Source organism: Xenopus laevis, chromosome 2L (assembly GCF_017654675.1).
Source record: "Xenopus laevis strain J_2021 chromosome 2L, Xenopus_laevis_v10.1, whole genome shotgun sequence".
NCBI classification, from domain to species: domain Eukaryota; kingdom Metazoa; phylum Chordata; class Amphibia; order Anura; family Pipidae; genus Xenopus; species Xenopus laevis.
The window spans coordinates 60456122-60476577 of NC_054373.1; the positions used below are offsets into that span (position 1 = coordinate 60456122).

Consider the following 20456-nt stretch of genomic DNA (forward strand, 5'->3'; position numbering starts at 1 on the left):
CCATCTCATTAGTCAGTGGATCTTAAGGTGGTCATAGACGTAGAGATCCGCGCGTATGGCGATGTCCCGATATGCCCACATTGAGGTGGGCGATAGGCTGATCCGATATGGGAGGTCGGATTGCGGAACCGCATACACACACAGATGTGGCTGTGATCTAACGGGTTTTTTTAACCTGCCCGATCGAGATCTGGCTGATTTTCGACCAGATATCGATCGGGGAAGCCCGTCAGATGGCCCAACACACTGGCCAATAAGCTGCCGACTCTGCCGTCTGTCGGCAGCTTTTATCAGCCCGTGTTGGGGGCCTTTAGTTATATTTTGTTTCATTTGTTGCATTAACAGTCATTCAATGTTCTTGTTCAGACATATGGCTCCTTCAATTACAGTTACCATTAGGCCAGGGCCACACTGGCAGCTTAGTAATGTGATGTACTCCATGCCCCAATTGCTCTTTTTTGGAGTAAGTTACTTGGGCAGAGTGCAAATGTTGGAGAGAACAGGAATGGGCAAGGGGTATAGTATGGTTATCTGCTCGCTCCTTTAATTATTCCTTTGGATTGTAAACTCTTGAAGGCAGGCCCGGACTGGGAATCTGTGGCTTCTGGCAAATGCCAGAGGGGCTGCTATAAGGTCCCATAGAAAGTCACTATTTAGTGGGCTGGTGGGGGCTGTTTGGGCCTCTGTGTGGGCTGATTGGGCCTCTGTGAACCTGAAATGCCAGGGCCTATTTTAATTCTCAGTCCGGACCTGCTTGAAGGCAGGCTTCTCAGACCCTACTGTTTCATGAAGTAACCTTTTTGATAGTTTAATGTAAGACTGCTAAATATTACTATATAATAGATTGTTAGTTCGTCAGGGCAGATACCCTATTCTGTGTGTTAAACTCTTTTTATGTCATTTTTTTTCTATACAATTGATAAAAATATACCATTGTTTGTGTTTATACCTGTGTACAATTACAATACAAATAATATTACTCCCTGACAAAAGAAATAGCTAAAGATGATACTAATATTCTATTTCAAACATGACCTGTATGTGTGCAAGAGTTTATGTGTGAATATGCACATTGTGTGTGGTTTAACATGTATGTGCAGTTGTGTGTGTGGGAATGTAAATGTGTCGGTATGTGCAATTATCTATAAACGTTTTCTCCCTATATAAAAGCCTTGAATAGAAATCAATAGCCAGTCCATTCTGTCTGTTTTGCTCATTCAGTTCCCAGCCTGTTCCTTTTCTGGTCACAGGATAATAATCCTGACGCCAGAAAGTCTGGAGGTCATACAGCAGGGGAGGGGGGAGAGGGCAGAGAGAAAAGATACAGAATAATGGCTTTTACACTTAAGAAAACAGCCCGTACAAAGAAGGCAAAGAAGAAAAGCCTCTGCACAGAGTGTACATAGGATAAACAGATAAAGCGCAAAGGGCTCTCTGGTTCCATTTGGGATCTGCTTCTCTGAGGTAGAGAAATTATATATTCGCCAACATCGTCGCCTCATTTTCCTTCATTCATTAAAACGTTTGAAAATGTTTTTTTTTCTACATAATACAATGTAATACAATGATACAATGTAATTACAATCAGTTCGACTGTAGCTTTTAGGTGAGATCAATTATTCGCTCGCTTATCAAATACAGATCTCATATATATATTATATATATATATATATATATATATATATATATATATATATATATATACTTATTTTCTACTTAAAAAAGTGATAAGCCGCCCCTAGAAAGTTTGGTAAATGAGCCCCCCCCGCATTAATGACACAGTCCGCAGTCCTTAGGAGAAGCTGTTTGAAAGTGTCCAACCAGCTGTTATGACAATATTATGAGGCGGAGGGTGGGAAACAGAGGGAGGTCTCATTTGCATGGGGGACGAGGGGGGTGAGTGTGACTATAAAAGAGCTGCAGGAATGAGTGTTTGACAGTTACACACACAGCTGTGGATTTAAGAGGACGACAAAGCCCAAGACTCTATCAACGAACCTGATCTCCGAATTCTCGCCATACAGAAGAGTTTCGTTGATCGCTTAATTGCATTGTGAAGCTATCGGGGATCCGGCTAGAGATTTTAACCCGATCCACCCTCTCAAGCTCCAGCAATCATCTCTGACACCCCCGCCATGAAAGCCATCAGCCCAGTGCGGTCCATGTCAAGCTGCTACCAGGCTGTCTGCTGCTTGTCCGAGCAGAGTCTGAGCATTGCCAGGGGCAGTAGCCACAAGGGACCAGGTATGGATGAGCCAATGGGGCTCCTGTACGATATGAACGGCTGCTACTCCAAGCTGAAAGAGTTGGTGCCAGGGATCCCCCAGGGAAGCAAGCTCAGCCAAGTGGAGATCCTGCAGCATGTCATCGACTACATCTTCGACCTGCAGATAGTCCTGGGGGAAGATCAACAACAAAGCAGCATTCTTAGCCTTCAGGTATGTACCTTCTCCCCATATCCACCCCATGCCCCTGTTCTGATTGTACCTTCTCCCTTTCATTGGTATCAGTGGTGTTAAGAGTTTGACTAACCTGCTGTCCCCTAGTTCTCCTTGTTCTCTAACTCCCAATAACTCAGTTCCATGCAGATCCCAACCATAGTAGAGCTTACACATCCATGAAGGGTGTCCCATCCAGGGTTAATTATAACATGTCTCTCTGCATGACTTGTAGCCTGGGCAAGTTTCTAAATCACTTTTTGTTTTCCATTTACAGAAATCCGATTTCTCAGAATTGGCAACACAAGGGGACACCAGCGTCTGCCACTGAGCCTTCTAACCTCTCTGGTGAGTATCAGTCTCTGCTGTTTGATATATCAGTATTGAGTGCCATTGCCCTCCCTCCAACTGTGATCTGATATAACCTATGTATGAAAGATCAATATAGTGTTGAGTTAATAGAGTGGTGTAATATGCAAGTATTAGGCATTCAAACATGAGCTTAGTTTAAAATCAAATACTTAAAAAAGCATTTTAACATGAGGCCATATTTGGAAATGATGCAGAAAGTTATTTGCCACCCCATCTGCTTTAAAAGCACAGTTTCAATGTAGCTCCAGGCTGTTGTAGAATGTTGGGAGTTGCAGTTGGTAGGCAGCAAGCCTGTTGTCACGTGTGGGGCTTGGCTAGTAACTCTTTGGTTTCTCTCACACTCTCAATTAGCAGTTGAAAGATGTTATCAGGCCCACAGGCAGGGTGGATTTCCTCCCAGGCGCCAGGCAGTCTGCTCCCCCTCCCTCTTGTGACTGCCATTAATATACATGCACATTTCTTTCTCTGCAGGTGTGGGAAACTTTGAGAGAGAGAGAGAGGACTAAACCCTCCCATTTCCATGAAGCAGAAGAATTCAGATTGCAAGACTCTTTAACCCTTTGCAACCCGGACTGCGCTACAGCATCTCACAATTTCTGATCAACATTTTCCCTCCAAACTTTTTTTTACACAACACTTTATATGGACGTTCTTTCATTTACGAATTCATTTTATTCCACTGCAAATCCTATTTTTTATGAAATTCCATGATGAGACTTCCTACTTTGATTCCAGTGTTTGCTATTAAATATCTAAAAGACTTCCTTCTATTTTCATGATATTTTTAAAGGCTTGATTATTTCTAAGCCAGTGCCTTATTGTATCAAGGCAACTCTTATGTATTGTAACTTACTGTAACAGTAACATTCCCTCTAGGGACCAAAAATAACTTCTACCGAACCAATTCCATTTTAACCATTTTCTGTATTTCCATGACTGAATTTATGTTGCTTTAACCCATTAATTTACTCTTTGTTAATTAAGAGTTGTATATATATATATTTTTGTAAAAAAAAAAAAAGTCTTTCATGTATCTAGCTATGTTCGAACGTGAAAGCATTAATCTGTGGTACTGACCCCAGAATATCCCACTCTCTAAAGTAGAGAAGACTGAGTTGGAACTGCACAGTTTCTGATTGAAGAAAAAAAAATGGAAAACTTTTTATAAAAGTTGTTATTTTTGTTTATGTATAAATAAAATTACATTATTTTTAAAAGAAATAATATTGTGTTTTGTATTTTTAGACTGCACATACACTAACTATTTATGCTGTAAAATACATCCTTATAAATGGAGCTTGGTGATGTCATTAATTGTAATTGTTTTTTAAGTGATGTAATTTGTATCACTTGCCTCACTACAACTTGGCATCATAAAAAAAATATACCTCCTGTTGTACAGTATGAGGATTTATTCATCTCACAGTTCAATGACCAACACAAAAGCTATTGGCCTGGTGTCTTTATATGGTCATGGTGATTTCCAATATTTTTATAGTTTACAAAAGGGGGTATATAATCCTATATTTATAGTTGTTTATTTTTGGCTTGTTGTGAGATAGAGAGCAACCTTCAAGGCCAGGTGGTACTTTTTCCAGCATTTGATCTTGTGAGGTTACACTCTTTGTTTGTTCTAGCCAATGGTAAACATGTCTACCTCCCATTGTAATCTACTTCTTATTGGATGGCCAACAACTATACAATACATTGGTGTATACATATACTATGTATATCACCTGTGAAGACTTAAAAGAGACCATACTACAACATGAGAATACAACTAAATGGCACTTATTGCGTTAAAGATGACAGTTGAAGTGGAAAAATTATCATATAGTGTAAAAGACATTACTGTACACAAAGCTGGTTAGCCCTAAGCATTCAACTAAGACTAATAGTAATCCTGTGCCCACCACATTTTAGCACTTAATGGGCACTATTAAGTGGCATTAATTGGAAAGATTATATATAGTGCTACTGGGTTAAATCATCAAGTATGCCTTGAGACTGCCAACCAGTGCAAACGTATCTGTTGCAGAAGCATAACACTATCCATCCTTATGGGAGTTATCTATTTGGATCTGTGTTCGGTTACAAACCCACTGTTAGTGCACATAGACACTGGGCCCATCTCCATGATAAAGTTGCACCCCCAAGTGTCCTTAGTTTCCCCATTACATAAGGTGGTACTGCTCAAAAGCCTCTAAACGCACTAAATGCTTTGTGCTGTATCACAAACACATTTTCAGAGAGAGGCAAAATTTTATTGCACTACCAGTAATTTGTGCCCATTTAGCCCAAATGTGGCAAGCCCCATTTTCAGATACAAAGCAACTTTGATTGTTATTAACAGCAAATATTATTTTTGGCGGCGAGTCTCGCACTCTGCGTGCTGTGCCCCCGTGCAAATGATAAGGTGAGCAGCTCAGCGCATAGATGTTTGTTCAGCGCCCCGGACTATGTTTGAGACAATTTAGTTTTGGGGTTATGCTATCCCATAGTGAGAGCTGTGCATAGATCCACAACCACATATTAAATAAACATTTGAAATATGCACAGCAACTCACTTGAATTTATTTTTCTTATCACACCACAAAGTAGTGTCCAGTCTGCCTAGCTCATGTCAGCTACTCCCTCCTGGCACATTTTGGCTATTGGGTGCTTCATCAGAGGACTATGTTGGCGCCTATTGTATAGCACGAGCACGATTGTAGCAACGATAAATTTAAAAATGTGCTAATGGGCCATTGTCAGGTGTGCCATTTTTGGGTTCTGTGTTTTGGAATGAAATGGGTGGATTAGGACACAGGGCAATGACATTTTAGAGGCCCATGTATTATTTTCTTTAAGTGTCTCTTGGCTGTGGGTTGATGAATAAGACTCCTGGGAGAATCGGGCTGTGTCTGACCCTCCACTATTTCTGCTGGGAGGGGATTAAGCACATTCTGTGGGAAGATGGATCTAAAGTTTAAATCCCACATATCATCCTTTTTTTGTCTTGCCTTGAGAATATTTTATCCTAAACAATCGCACTGAGTGTGGACATGTGAAATCCATACAGAATCTCTGGATTAATCCTCGAGACACGGTTGGAATGTGCTGGGAGTTGGGAATAACCCAGAGATTCCCATCAATGCTGCACTGTACTTACTGTAATCTACTGTTAATATAACTCACACCAGACTGCTAGTCCCTTGCCTTCCCACACTAAAGGTTTATTTTAGGTGAAATGCTAACTCTTAACCTTACCCCCCAAGATTATTAATTTCAGAAAATACATAGAATATGTTTTTATACTTTTATTTAGGGGTTCTCACTACACGAATGGAGTGTAAAATCGTACAAATCTTGTGTATGTGTATTAGACAATTAATTATTGGCAATTCTGCAGCGTATTGCCCAGCAGCTCATCTCATTCTATGCAAACTGCTAATTGAGTGATTGTGTGTGTGTGTGTCTGAAGGGTTAAACACCATTCCTGGCACTGTATTCCCAGGGCCCGTGATCCTATTAGTTGGCATATAACAGTTGCAGGGGTTGTTAGAGATAATAGGATTCCCTGGGCTTTTGTGGAGAGGAGAAAGCAGTAGAAGGGGGGGGGGGGGGGGTCGGTGCAGCTGGAATCAGCTGTGATTAGTAAGGGGAGGCCGGGGGGGATGTTAGGAATTCCTCACCTGGTCCTGTCATTGTTTCCCAATCCGCAGGTGTCTCCTGGCGCCAGGCAGTCTGACTGCCCTCCCCTCTCTCCCCCTCATCTGTCTCCATTTGCATCTATTCACTGGCTCCTCCACTCCCTCATTTCCTAAATACAACCCCCACCCGCGTGCTGAGCTCTACAGGGTACAGCGCTGCACCCATCCGACAATGAGGCCCCCCCCAAGACTAACATCAGGACCCCATCTGGACGCATGTGATTTACTGAACAATTTCACCCTATGTCGTGTCCTTTCCATACAAACCCCGCTCTTACTCTCTTACATAAAGAAGCTCGGCTTCCCGCAGACCCTGGACTGTATAAAGCACAGATGTTTCCCTTGTACTGGGAATCTGTCTTATCTGATCTCTTGCACTCGGCCCATAGCTCTGCTCTCTCTCCCTATCATCTATCTATCTATCTATCTATCTATCTATCTATCTATCTATCTATCTATCTATCTATCTATCATTTATCATCTATCTATCTCTCTCTCTATCTATATCATTTATCTAGTATCTATCTCTCTATCTATATATAATTTATCTAGTATCTATCGCTCTATCTATATATCATTTATCTAGTATCTATCTCTCTATCTATCTATCATTTATATAGTATCTATCTCTCTATCTATCTATCATTTATATAGTATCTATCTATCTATCTATCTATCTATCTATCTATCTATCTATCTATCTATCTATCTATCATGTATCTCTCTCTCTATATATATATCATTTATCTATCTATCTATCTATCTATCTATCTATCTATCTATCATTTATTTATCTATCTCTCTCTCATCTAATTATCTCTCTCTCTCTCTCTCTCTCTCTCTCTCTCTCTCTCATTTATCTATCTATCTATCTATCTATCTATCTATCTATCTATCTATCTATCTTTCTCTATGTCATCTATCTATCTATCTATCTATCTATCTATCTATCTATCAATCATCTATCTATCTATCATGTATCTCTCTCTATATATATATCATTTATCTATCTATCTTCATCTATCTATCTATCTTCATCTATCTATCTTCATCTATCTATCTATCATCATCTATCTATCATTTATTTATCTATCTCTCTCTGATCTAATTATCTCTCTCTCTCTCTCTCTCTCTCTCTCTCTCTCTCTCTCTCTCTCTCTCTTTCTATGTCATTTATCTATCTATCTATCACCATATATCTATCTATCTATCTATCTATCTATCTATCTATCTATCTATCTATCTATCTATCTATCTATCTATCTATCTATCTATCATGTATCTCTATCTCTCTCTCTCTCTCTCTCTCTCTATATATATATCATTTATTTATCTATCTATCTAATCTATCTATCTATCTATCTATCTATCTATCTTTCTCTATGTCATTTATCTATCTATCTATCTATCATCTATCTATCTATCTATCTATCTATCAATCATCTATCTATCTATCATGTATCTCTCTCTATATATATATCATTTATCTATCTATCTTCATCTATCTATCTTCATCTATCTATCTATCTTCATCTATCTATCATCATCTATCTATCATTTATTTATCTATCTCTCTCTGATCTAATTATCTCTCTCTCTCTCTCTCTCTCTCTCTTTCTATGTCATTTATCTATCTATCTATCACCATATATCTATCTATCTATCACCATATATCTATCTATCTATCATGTATCTCTATCTCTCTCTATATATATCATTTATTTATCTATCTATCTATCTATCTATCTATCTATCTATCTATCTATCTATCTATCTATCTATCATCTAATTATCTATCTATCCAGCCCCCTAGCAATGACTGTGTCCCTACCTGTCCCCTCCAATGGTAGACTTGCTGCCTGGACACAGAACACACCGGCACAACATGGGTACTACTAGCAGGTATAACTCGTATTGCTCGTTTATTGCGGATGCTGCCTGATCACTGTGGGGTTCTGTGACCTGTATAAAATCACTCAGTCTGCCACTTTATATTCTACAAAAGTACATTATCCTTTATATAACACAGCCTATTATAGTCTGCACTGCAAACACAATTATTCAGGCTCAATAAGTGCCTTTCCCATGGAGTTTGCAATGTAAGCTTTGTTCCTGAGGCACAGGTGCATGTTCATGAACAGAGTGCCAAAAGCTCCATCTGTATGTCTACCAGTATCTCCATGCTACGTTGTTTTTCTGCCATGCTGGGTTCTAGGGGAAGTCTGTGGTTGAGGACAAATGTTTAATACCACACTATGCGTTACCTTCCAAATTGATGGACTTTCCTATTGGCATAATCTGGTGTGTCTAGGATATGTCTTAAGTGAACTGTAATGTAAAAATAAAAACTGTGTAAATAGATAGGCTGTGCAAAATAAAAAAAATGTTTCTAATATAGTTAGTTAGCCAAAAATGCTGGAGTGACCAGAGTCATCCAATTACCTGCTTTGCAGCTCTCTTGCTTAGTTCATCAGTAGCTTGAAGTGGGACCACATGGGACTGTTAACCAATCAGAAAGCTGCAAAGCAGCAAGTAGTGTTCTGGCTATTACGTTGGACAGTCCATTCACTCCAGTCTTTCAACACTTCAGTGTGGCCCTTGCCCATCTGCATTTTGATATCCACCTGTCATGGGCAGCTAGTAGGTTATATGCCCTGTACACACCAAGTAACTGCAATAAAAAGACATTTGCCATTTCCTGCCAATGAGGAGGAGCCCCAGAAGGGAAACATGGGGGATTATTATCCAATGGTTCAATCCATTGCGTATCTGACTGTTAGGGTTAAAGGTGTGAGTCAGCAAAGGGGTGAGTAACCTGACACTCATTTCATGGCACTGATACATATGAAGTTTGTGAACAAAGTAATTTATATATATTTATATAATACATAAAAAGTTCTAATTATATATATAATTCCACAAAGTACAGCACTCAACATGTGTTGTGCAAACAAAATACACTATTTTTTTTTACCAGCAAAAGACTATAATAATAATATTATATATATATATATATATATATATATATATATATATATATATATATATATATATATATTTATTTAGAATAAGATTTTTAAATAGAAGGTAACTAATGCCCTTGACCACCACTAAAAGGAATATCGGGGGTATATTCATCAAGAAGCAGCATAGTGCTCACAATAGATAACTAAGTTGAATTATTATTTAGATACAACTTGATTGTTCTAATGGACTAACAAGAGTGAGGACAAGCCAGGGAGTATTTTCCATATATATAGGAAATCGGCATATGGTCTCTATTTGTATTTCTACAACACTTGAATGACACAACAACAGAAATGTGTAATTCACAGCAAAAAGTATCACTCATAATACCTCCCTGCCCCAAAGAGCTGACAATCTGGTATTTAAATCTTGGTAGAAATGCTGGAGAGGGCCCTTCTAGCAAGTCTAACAGTCTAACCAGTATCTAGTTCCCTTGCAGTTAAATACTTTGGGAATGTAGCACACCAAGGCTGCATCTCTTGTAAGCCCTACAGCCAAGTGCAGCTCATTAGACCTCATGCATGACTTCATAATTTTAGTGGAATCTGGCCTGTGAATAAGTAGTAAAGCAGGTTTGGCCCACTAAATGTACAAATGTTGCACAGCACTGATCTGAAATGACTGATCAGCGAATGTGCTATATCACCATCTTGTGGTCTTATTCAGTCACTGTGGTATAACGCCATCTAGTGTTGCTGTTCTGGCAATACACTACACAGAAATCTTACTGGTGCAGTGGTTAGAGAAAAACAGATTTTATTTTATCCTTTATTTTATAGCGCCAACATGATGCTGTAGCACGTGATTATAGATCCCTCGCTTCATTTCATGCCTCAGAAGAGCTTACAATCTAAGGTTCCTATCACACAACACACTATGGTCAGTTTTATCAGGAGCCAGTTAACTTGCCAGTGTTTATGTTTTTGGAAAATAGACAGAAACCAGAGAACCTAGAGGAAACCAACGTACACACAAGGAGATACAAACTCCTTGCAGAGAGTGCCCCAGGATTGCAGGACAATAGTTCGACCCACTGTGCCAACAGATTTATTATTTTATCCTTTATTTTATAGTGCCAACATGATTCTGTAGCACCTGATTATAGATCCTTCGCTTCATTTAGTTCCTCAGAAGAGCTTACAATCTAAGGTTTCTATCACACAACACACTATGGTCAGTTTTATCAGGAGCCAGTTAACTTGCCAGTGTTTATGTTTTTGGAGTATGGACAGAAACCAGTGAACCTAGAGGAACCCAATGTACACACGAGGAGATACAAACTCCTTGCAGAGAGTGCCCTAGGATTGCAGGACAGTAGTTCTACCCACTGTGCCAAATCTTGAATTCTTTTTATGTGTATAAAAGTCCCCCTATTATTGCAAAAGAATAAGGGTTATAATTGCCCCTTACAATTAGCCTGGGCCATCACAATATAAATAGACGAGGTGTATAACTCACAGCACAAATGTTAGGTCAATGGTTCTTTAACTGAGTCTTAGTCTAGCAGCAAGGTTAATGAATATCTTAATAATATGAAATAACACAAGTCAATCCATAGAAACAATATACACAGACTCCAAGGTAGAACCTTTCATTCTTCTCTGCAAGATAAACAACTTCTAATTGAATTCTAGACTTAAAGGGGTTGTTCAGCTTCCAAACAGCTGCTTTTTTTCCAAAATTGAAGATCAATGTTTATTTTCTCTGTTCTGGCAGTTCCGTGATCCAACTGTTACAATTTGCTACTATTAGTTGTACATGTCTCAGTAGCATCCGTGGGATATTAGCAACTACTGTATCAATTCTAGCAACTCTGTCAACTGTTCTAAATTGATACATTCAGTTGTTACATGTCTTATCTTTAGCCCTGCTGAGTTGAATCACTGAGTTTCATTAAAGGCAGCTGTTACAATTGATACAATAGTTGCTAATACGCCAAAGATGCTGCTTAAAAATACAGAGAAACTAATGTAGCAAATTGTAACAGTTCAGAATCTGCACCTGAATTACTAAACTGTCTGATAGAAACAGCAGAGACAGGAACATTCAACTTTAAACTTCAATTTTAGAAAATGGTAAAAATGGAAAGTGACTGGAAAAGTCATTATTTCTGGAGAACAATCTGAAAACAATTGAGCAGAAAACAGTGTTGAAAGGTGAACAACTCCTTTGAGTCACTGCACAATTATCAGGGTAATAACTCCAATAACAAACATCCATTGTGGATCTTTTCTCTCTAAGTTCTGGATATAAAGTCATTTGTAGTGTGAGACCCTATCCCTGACTGGATCCTTTTTCTGGATCTACACCACTCTTGGTTCTGGACTTACATCCTCTGTGAAGGGGATCCAAAAGACTGAATTAAATCACTCCCTGACCCCCATAAGAATCATTATGCAAGGCCAAACCAGATGGCATTTTAAAGGAAAACTATACCCTTCAAACAATGTAGGTCTCTATAAAAAGATATTGCATAAAACAGCTCATATGTAAAACCCTGCTTCATGTAAATAAATTCTGCTTCATGTAAATAAACCATTTTCATAATATTATACTTTTCAGAAGTATTGGGTAATCCTAAATAGAAAACTGCCATTTTGAAAAAATAAGGGCCACCCCCTGGGATTGTATGATTCACACAAACAAACCATACATGTTACGTCACATGAGCCGATCAACAGACAGAGTTGTGTCTTTTGCTTCCTCACTTCTTCCTGTTACAGTTAGAGTTGTAGTGTTTCTGGTAAGGTGATCTCTGAGGCAGCATACAGAACATCACAAAATGGTGGTACAAGACAAGAGATGTAAAAGGTCAATATTTACTTAAAAATATATATACCAGTTTGGTAAGATTCTTTCATAAGCCGCTTAATTTGATATAAACTGTTGCTCAAGTATTCATTTTGGGGATATCGTTTTCGTTTAACTCGCAGGATTTTATATTACTACAGTACAGGTTCCTTAAGGGGATTTCTTTTAGAATGTTCTATTTCTAGCAACTTTGCAATATGTCTTAATTATTATTATTATTTTTTTATTATTATAGTTTTTGTATTATATGCCTTGCTCTTCTATATCTTTTCAGTTTTTAAATTGGGGATCATTGACCCCAGCGGCCACAACAAATTGCCATGCATTTTAAAATTTTTTCGTTATTGTTACTTTTTATTCCTTCTCTTTTTAGTCAGTCTTTATTCTCCATTCTCTCATTCAAACCACTGCCTGTTTGCCAAGTTAAACAAGACTCTAGCAACCAGATACAGTAGCTGCTGAAACTGGAGAGCTGCTGAACAAAAAGCTAAATAACTAAAAAAATACACAAAAATATAAAAAAATTAAAACCAATTTCAAATTGTCAGCATATCAAGTCATACTTAAAGTAAATTTAAGGGTTGGACAGACGGAAGGCAGTTCGGGGAGATTGTCGTCCCGCAGAAGAGGCGATTAGTCGCCAGGCGACTAAATCTCCCCAAATCTGCTCGTCTGCCCCAACCCTTAAGGTGAGCAACGCTTTTAAGCTCATTTATCATCATCTAATTTGGGCAAACATCACCTAAATAGGACAGAACTACAACCCTCTTAACTTTTTTAGGAGCACAGAATGCTGGTTGATAGGGAAGTCATCTTACCACATCCCTACACAAGACACCGCGTAGCTTGTCATATTATGTCATGGAGACAGCAAGATCATGTTCTGTCATTCAGTGTAACATGACACACAATAGGGCATATTGCCAAATTAAGTTGTCTTCTTTATATACAGAAGAAACTATTGAAAGAGGTATGCCAGACCAACCTATTTTAAAGATCCCTAGATTTTATTTCCATATTTCTTATCCGGAATCCGGTTATCTGGATTACAGGAAGGCCATCTGACATTGACTAAATTTTAATCAAATAATTCAAATTATTGAAAAATTATTTTTCTTCTCTGTAATAATCAAACAGTACCTTGTACTGCTGCATAAATCCCTATTGGTGGCAAAACAATCCTATTGTTTAACAATTAAGGTATGGTGATGCAAATCCTTTATCTGGAAAACCCAGATGCTGGATAATAGATCCCATACCTGTACTTTCCCAGAAAAATTGGTATAGAGAGAGGTCACCCATGTCTTTGCAACAGTCTGCTGATTACACCCTTTCTCTACATAGTTCAGTAGGATATCTTGAAATATCTCAAAAGTGCAGGGTAGGTTGCAGTATTGTGCTTTGCATGAAGTAAGTAGAGTACCAACTGTAACAATCCAGCAGATGGCATGCTGCACAAGTTTAGGCTGAGAGCTGGTTTAGGGTATGAGGAAGTAACCCCCTAGCCAAAACTCCCCATCTTACAGTGGAACATCAGTATCCTACAATATCCTTATCGCTACACACTGCCCGTCTTCCTAGCGGTAATGGCGCATGGGTGTTGTGCCCACATACCCTTTGTTCATGTGACAAAACGACCAATACCTTTGTATTAAAGAAGATTGGAACCACCATATTCTTTCCTGTAGAACCCAACCTATTATTTGAAAATACTTAAAGGACATGGCTAGAAATGTTGTACATTATGTTTTGGGCTTCTGTACCAGCCCACGGCAACCACAGCCATTTAGCAGGGAAGATCTGTGCCTCTAAAGATGCCCCAGTAGCTCCCCATCTTCATTTCCGCTGATTCACTGCACATAATCTGTGCTGCTGTCACTTACTGAGCTTAGGGACCGACTCAAAATATACAGTACACATAGAATACAAGTGTCACAGTATAAGGCTGATACGTAATCAATATGGATTAGTACTACATCAGTATGTAATAATCAGCCCTGTGGTATCAGCTTTTAGTACAGGTCAACCTAATTTTCTGCTTGATAATTTGCAACAACCCCTAAGCTTAGCTTCTCAACAGCTGCTCAGAGCCCACTGAGCATGTGAGTGTCGCAGACACTTTCCAAGATGGTGACTACCTGTGACAAGTTTGAAGTCCAGGATCATTGCTGCTATTGAGAAGCTGAAACTTTAGGCTGGTGTAATAAGTTCAGTATATAAAACATTGTAGTTTTAGCCATTCATTTTTAGGGTTTAGTTCTCCTTAAAGAAAGCAATAATGTGATTGTACTGGCAAGAAAAAAGTATTTTGGGGTGTTTTTGACCTCCTCACAAAAGGTAAATGTGTGCTGTGTCTTTACCCAAATGGCCCATAGTGTCAATGTGGTAGATTTCTGTCTAATTGTTATGAGCTGTACCATGGTAAATGCTGTCATGCTGGTCCACCGATATCAAAGAGTTGGCGGAGGGGGGGGGGTTTGGTGTAAACATCCACAAAAGTGACATTTCCTCCAGTTGCCCTAGTGAGCACTTTTGGAATTTGTATCTCACATAGAAATGCTAGTAGGATTGTATTTATATGCTGAATAGCAATGTTTAATTGGCAACATGAGCAGATACAGACAGGCAGCAGCTTGCAGAGAAGTGAAAGCCACGGTGCAGGGAACAGCTTAGATTCCATATTTCCATTATTTCTCTACTGCCAGTCCACCAGTAACAGTTATTATGAATATATTTAATTAGCCTTGTGTTATGTGTCCTTTTTGCTTGTAACAGCAAGGCTAAAATATTTGAAAACTTGGTCTTTTAAAAGTTACTTTCTTATGGTTCCATGAACACCCATAATGGCCCTTAGATTTGACCCTATTTGAGCCTTTGGGTGGGGTCCACCTCCACTGGTCTGGAACTACTTTGGGGGGCAAGGCCTCAGTTGCAGAATCACTGTTACCAGAGCTGTGGTATAAAGTCCATCGACAGCCGCATATCCTTGTATTGGCGTAGATTCTAGCTCTGAGAGGGATTAGTTCATCACGTTCAACATTTCTGTAATTGCTAAAATTACAATTTTCTTTTATATTTGATTCTCTTCTGTTTGGTACTGGTTCTTCCAGGGTGCACTGCCTAAATTTCAACCACAGCAACAATATCATGGCGCCATTCAGTTGTTTTCCCTTGAGCAGTTTCATTTACGCCACACCCTAACAATGCCTCTGCCCTTTTGATTCAACATGAAATGAAGCTCAGGGACTGAAAAGCTGCCAAGAGGAAGCAGCAAGAGTCGCTGGCTAATTCTGTGCATGCAAGGAGAAATTCCTTAAAGGAACACAAAACCTTTGCATTAAAAATGCAAACACTGGTGTGTTTATAAATATAGATGTCACACATGGGAGTTGTCATCATTTGTTTCTCTGTAGAGCCAATAGAATTTGGCGAGAGCCTGCAACAGTGTTTCAGGTGAAATTATATCCATGTGCCATAATTGTGCATTATCACCAACTACAATAGGAAACAATCTGTGGTAATAGCGGATATTTTGATTAGGCTTTGATAAAAAAAAAAAAAATGAAAAATTAAAGGTTTCCTTATGTGTATCAGACTTCCTGTTAACATGGCCAATGCCTTCAAATTCATCGGTCAGGTGACCAGACACATCTGCATGAGGGTCTAAACAGATGTGAGATAGCAAGAACTCTATCACTATAAGCAATATATTATTTACAAGAAAGCAATATTATCAACATTATCACTAAAATAATATTTTTATTTTATGGATTAAAATTCAGATCTAGTCAAACATATACAGACTCATTTCAAATCCAAGTATATGTACAAATTTGGGCAGAATTTTTCCAGTTGCGTGTGTCACTTGGTGATGTTAGGAGGAGACCTGTATTTATTTAGATAAATAATATCTCATTCATTCCATCTCAGTGAACAGGTTAATAATGTACATTAAAGTTATGATTAAGGCTTAGTGTTATACCTTCATTGCCTCCATTACATGCAAGAAACATATAAAGGCTTATTAGGAACCAACTGCAGAAATGCCTCCCACCATTGGTGGCCTGTTCTGATATATATGGAGATACAGTACAACACAGACAAATCTGTAGTGCCATGTGTCAATAGGGGAAGCCCTGTTCCTAGATTAAACCATTATCAGTTAATTTTGTAATCAGTCGGGTTGCTGGATATTTACAGGACAATTTCATGGGCTTGGGTACATATTCTGTAAGCAGCCAACTGTAGAATTAACCAATTCAGCATGATTTAAAATACATGTTTACAAGCCTTATTCCCTGAGACAATCCTGAAAAATGGGAAGCCCTAGAAAAAGAGGCAATGGAAACCATGTCACATCAATGAGGCATCTTCTGGGTCCCTGTGACATTTATTGAGATTTAAAAAGAAAGGAGGGAGGACCAGCCCTAACCCTCAGTATTTCAGCAATAAGGCACCTTGGGAAACCATAGACAACAAGAGGAGGAATGTAATATCCATTTTGCATGGAAAAAAAATGGTTAACTGATGCCCACAAGTAAAAGGGAATGTTTCTTCCAGTTTTACAACTTAGCTACAGTCCAGTCTCCAGTAGTTCTAATCAGATAGTCCCCCAGGCATGCACGGTTCAGAATGCAGAAATGAGGTATGCCAGTGGGAGGGCAGGCTTGGTGTTGGCACAGCTTGAGGGGTACATAAGTGCTTTTTGCTCTAACACTGCTTTGCTCCCCTCCCAATGCAGCAGACTAAGGTCGATGGAACCTAGAAATGGAAATAATGCAGAGATTAGATTTGCTTTTAGACAAAATGAGGCAAACAATCGGCACGGTGGGAGACATTGCATGAAGGCTCACCGTGTGAAATGCTTGCTCTCGTCATGAACAGCCATCTCTGTGCTCTTGAACTCATTCAGCTCCTTGCGGATTGCAGCCTGGAATACAAAATAGTGTGGCTTATAGTAAAGGCTGGGTAACAAGATACAACTGACTAAGCACAGAGGGGAAAGGACACATCATACTGGATGCAGCCAAGGATAATTTTAGGAGCAAAATATCAGATACAGAACCAGAAAGCTAAACAAACCCTTTGTCTTCCAGAAAACAAATCCAGAAATCAATACATATACTTTTCCCAATATTTATACCATTGGATTTTCACAAACCAAAACCCAGTTCTGTCACTCTGACACATATTGTATATACCACTGTGCTCACACACAAACCAATGGCACACATACATGTTAGGTAAGATCAGCCGACCCCTTAACCCATATACTGTAAAACCAAATTTTAACCTTGTTGCTGAATGATACATATTATACCTCTCTTAACATTAATATACTATGGCCACCAGGACCTGCCTAAAGGTAGCCACAGAAAACTGGGTACATCTGTATGGTGGCCCAATGATCCATTTGGTCTGACAGTCAGTCAGGTTTGAAAATCTGATGCTGACACACCACATGTATGGTACGTGTATAGAAGACTAAGCCCCTCCTCACTTCCTGCTATTGTGATTGTTTAGTCTCTGGGTTCTGTACCACAATGAATTTAAAATGAAACAACTCAGATGGAGTTGAACTGCAGACTTTCAGCTTTAATTCAGTGAGTTGAACAAAAAGATCGCATAAAAATGAGAGGAACTAAAGCCTTTTTTAACACCATCACTTCATTTAAGGGGCTCAAAAGCAATTGGACAAATTAAAAAACTGAAAATAAAATGCTCATTTCTAATACTTGGTTGAAAACCCTTTGCTGGCAATGACAGCCTGAAGTCTTGAACTCATGGACATCACCAGATTCTGGGTTCCCTCCTTCTTAATGCTCTGCCAGGCCTTTACTGCAGCGGCTTTCAGTTGCTGTTTGTTTGTGGGACTTTCTGTCCGAAGTTTAGTCTTCAACAAGTGAAATGCATGCTCAATTGGGTTCAGATCAGGTGAATGACTTGGCCATTCAAGAATATTCCACTTCTTTGCTTTAATAAACTCCTGGGTTGCTTTGGCTGCATGTTTTGGGCCATTATCCATCTGTATTATGAAATGCCTCCCAATCAATTTGACTGCATTTAGCTGGATTTGATCAGACAGTATGTCTCTGAACAACTCAGAATTCATTTGGCTGCTTCTGTCCTGTGTCACATTATGGATAAACAGTAGTGTCCCAGTGCCACTGGCAGCCATGCAAGCCCAAGCCATCACACTGCCTCCCAAATGTTTTATAGAGATGATGTGGTATGCTTTGGATCATGAGCTGTTCCACGCCTTCTCCATACTTTTTTCTTGCCATCATTCTGGTAGAGGTTGATCTTGGTTTCATCTTCTGTGGACGTCCAGGTATTTTGCGTTGCTGAGTTCACCAGTGCTTTTTCTCTCTCAGGATGTACCAAACTGTAGATTTTGCCACTCCTAATATTGTAGCAATTTCTCGGATGCGTTCTGTTTTTGCAGCTAAAAGATGGCTTGTTTCACCTGCATGGAGAGCTCCTTTGACCGCATGTTGTCTGTTCACAGCAAAATCTTCCACATACAAGCACCTCCCGTCAAATCAACTCCAGGGCTTTTATCTGCTTCATGGATAATGATATAACCAAGAAATTGCCCACACCTGCCCAATTACTTTGAGCCTCTGAAATGAAGTGATTGTGTTAAAAAAAAGGCTTTCACATTTTTATGCAATCTTTTTGTTCAACCCACTGAATTAAAGCTTAAAGTCTGCAGTTCAACTGCATCGGAGTTGTTTGATTTAAAATTCATTGTGGTAATGTGCAGAACCAAAATTAGAAAAAAGTTGTCTCTGTCCAAAGATTTATGAAACTAACTGTATATTTACATTTGGTGCTTTAAGCTTGGTAATCATGGAGCTGAACTTTAAATGCTATCGGCATACAGCCACGGTGGCCAAAAGAAAGCCAGTGATATATTAGCAGACCTTTAGCTAGAGATAAGCAGACCTCAAAGGCAGAGCACTGGTCACAGACAATTCTATAGAACAGGAGTGCCCATACTTTACTAATGCAAGGCCTACCTCTAGTGATGTTGTCCCATTAGGATCTACATCCATTAAAGTATTGTTATCATTCTGTTCCATGGAAAATATTATTTAAATATGGATTGATGAGAAAATGTATATTTCTATATTTCACAAACAACTATTTCTTGTGTTACCTTAACATAATAACTATCTGAATGAAAAGCATGAAATAGGAGGGTGATTTAGACAAGCTGTTTGTGGACAGAGTCTTGAGATTTACTGATCACCAGCTAAAGGTCTACTGGTAGATCCTAAGTTACCTTTTGGGCACCCCTGCTATAGAATGAGTGGTTTAAGCAACACGTAGTTACAATAAATGTAAAAGGGAGACACACATCAGCCATTTCTTGATTTTTAATTTACTGGATTAGTGCAGAGACCACAAGTCCCCTCTGCACCTTGCCAAATGTAATGGTTTTGTTGGTTTAATTCAGCCAAATGCAGAACAACACAGCTGGATTGGAGGCAGACATGTTTGGCCACATCATGTCTGTTCCCAACTTCAAGTACCATGATCAGCGAGGTGGAGCATGAATACTAAAGGCTGCTTTGTGTTCCTGGCCAGCACACATGCTCCTGGTCAGTAGTAAAAAAACAGTACAGACAGGGAATGGTACTGCAAAACAAGACCCCTACTCTACTGTGCTGCTCTGCATTTGGCTATGCAAAAAGAGCCTACTTAGGGAGCGGAGTTTGGGAGTGGGGGCAGGGATACTGCACCTATTCCAAAATTCCTATTCCTGTTAAAAACAGGTAGGAAGGGAGCCTGGATGGGGTGTAGTTCCCTTTACATTTACATTTTCGATGGCACTGTAAGGGGGGCCATGGCACAGCAGGAGATTAGTTGTCCACAATAAAATTCCTTTTTTGCAGGCGACTAATCTACAGTAAATGCTTTTCTTTTTAGTGATAAAGTGAATCACTGGTGGTAAAAAATATATGCGGTGCTTAGTTTTTCCGATGCTGCCTTGTAAGGCATAGCGTCACTAAAAGTAGATCCGACATACTGCAAAGATGAATCCTCGCTTAGACAGCAAATTGTCCATGCAGCCTGCAATTAACTTGAACGACAACCTACTATCACTACA

General features: G+C 39.1%; 2 protein-coding genes across 8 annotated transcripts in view; one reads left to right on the plus strand and one right to left on the minus strand.

The window, feature by feature from the left end:
- Positions 1–1927: 1927 nt before the first annotated feature.
- Positions 1928–4031, plus strand: id3.L (inhibitor of DNA binding 3, HLH protein L homeolog). 2 transcript variants are annotated; one of them, XM_018244752.2, is made up of 3 exons: positions 1928–2438; positions 2716–2786; positions 3282–4031. In XM_018244752.2, exons 1-2 carry the CDS (start codon positions 2136–2138, stop codon positions 2767–2769), a joined length of 357 nt encoding a protein of 118 aa, XP_018100241.1. In that variant the 5' UTR covers positions 1928–2135; the 3' UTR covers positions 2770–2786; positions 3282–4031.
- A 12051-nt stretch (positions 4032–16082) lies between these two features.
- Positions 16083–20456, minus strand: part of phactr4.L (phosphatase and actin regulator 4 L homeolog) — a 36942-nt gene continuing 32568 nt past the window's right edge. For all 6 annotated transcript variants that reach the window (XM_018245231.2, XM_041581054.1, NM_001094722.1 and 3 more), the window contains 2 exon segments: positions 17194–17270; positions 16083–17101 (listed from right to left, as the gene is read on the minus strand). In XM_018245231.2, coding sequence (XP_018100720.1) covers positions 17086–17101; positions 17194–17270 — 93 coding nt within the window. In that variant the 3' untranslated portion in view covers positions 16083–17085.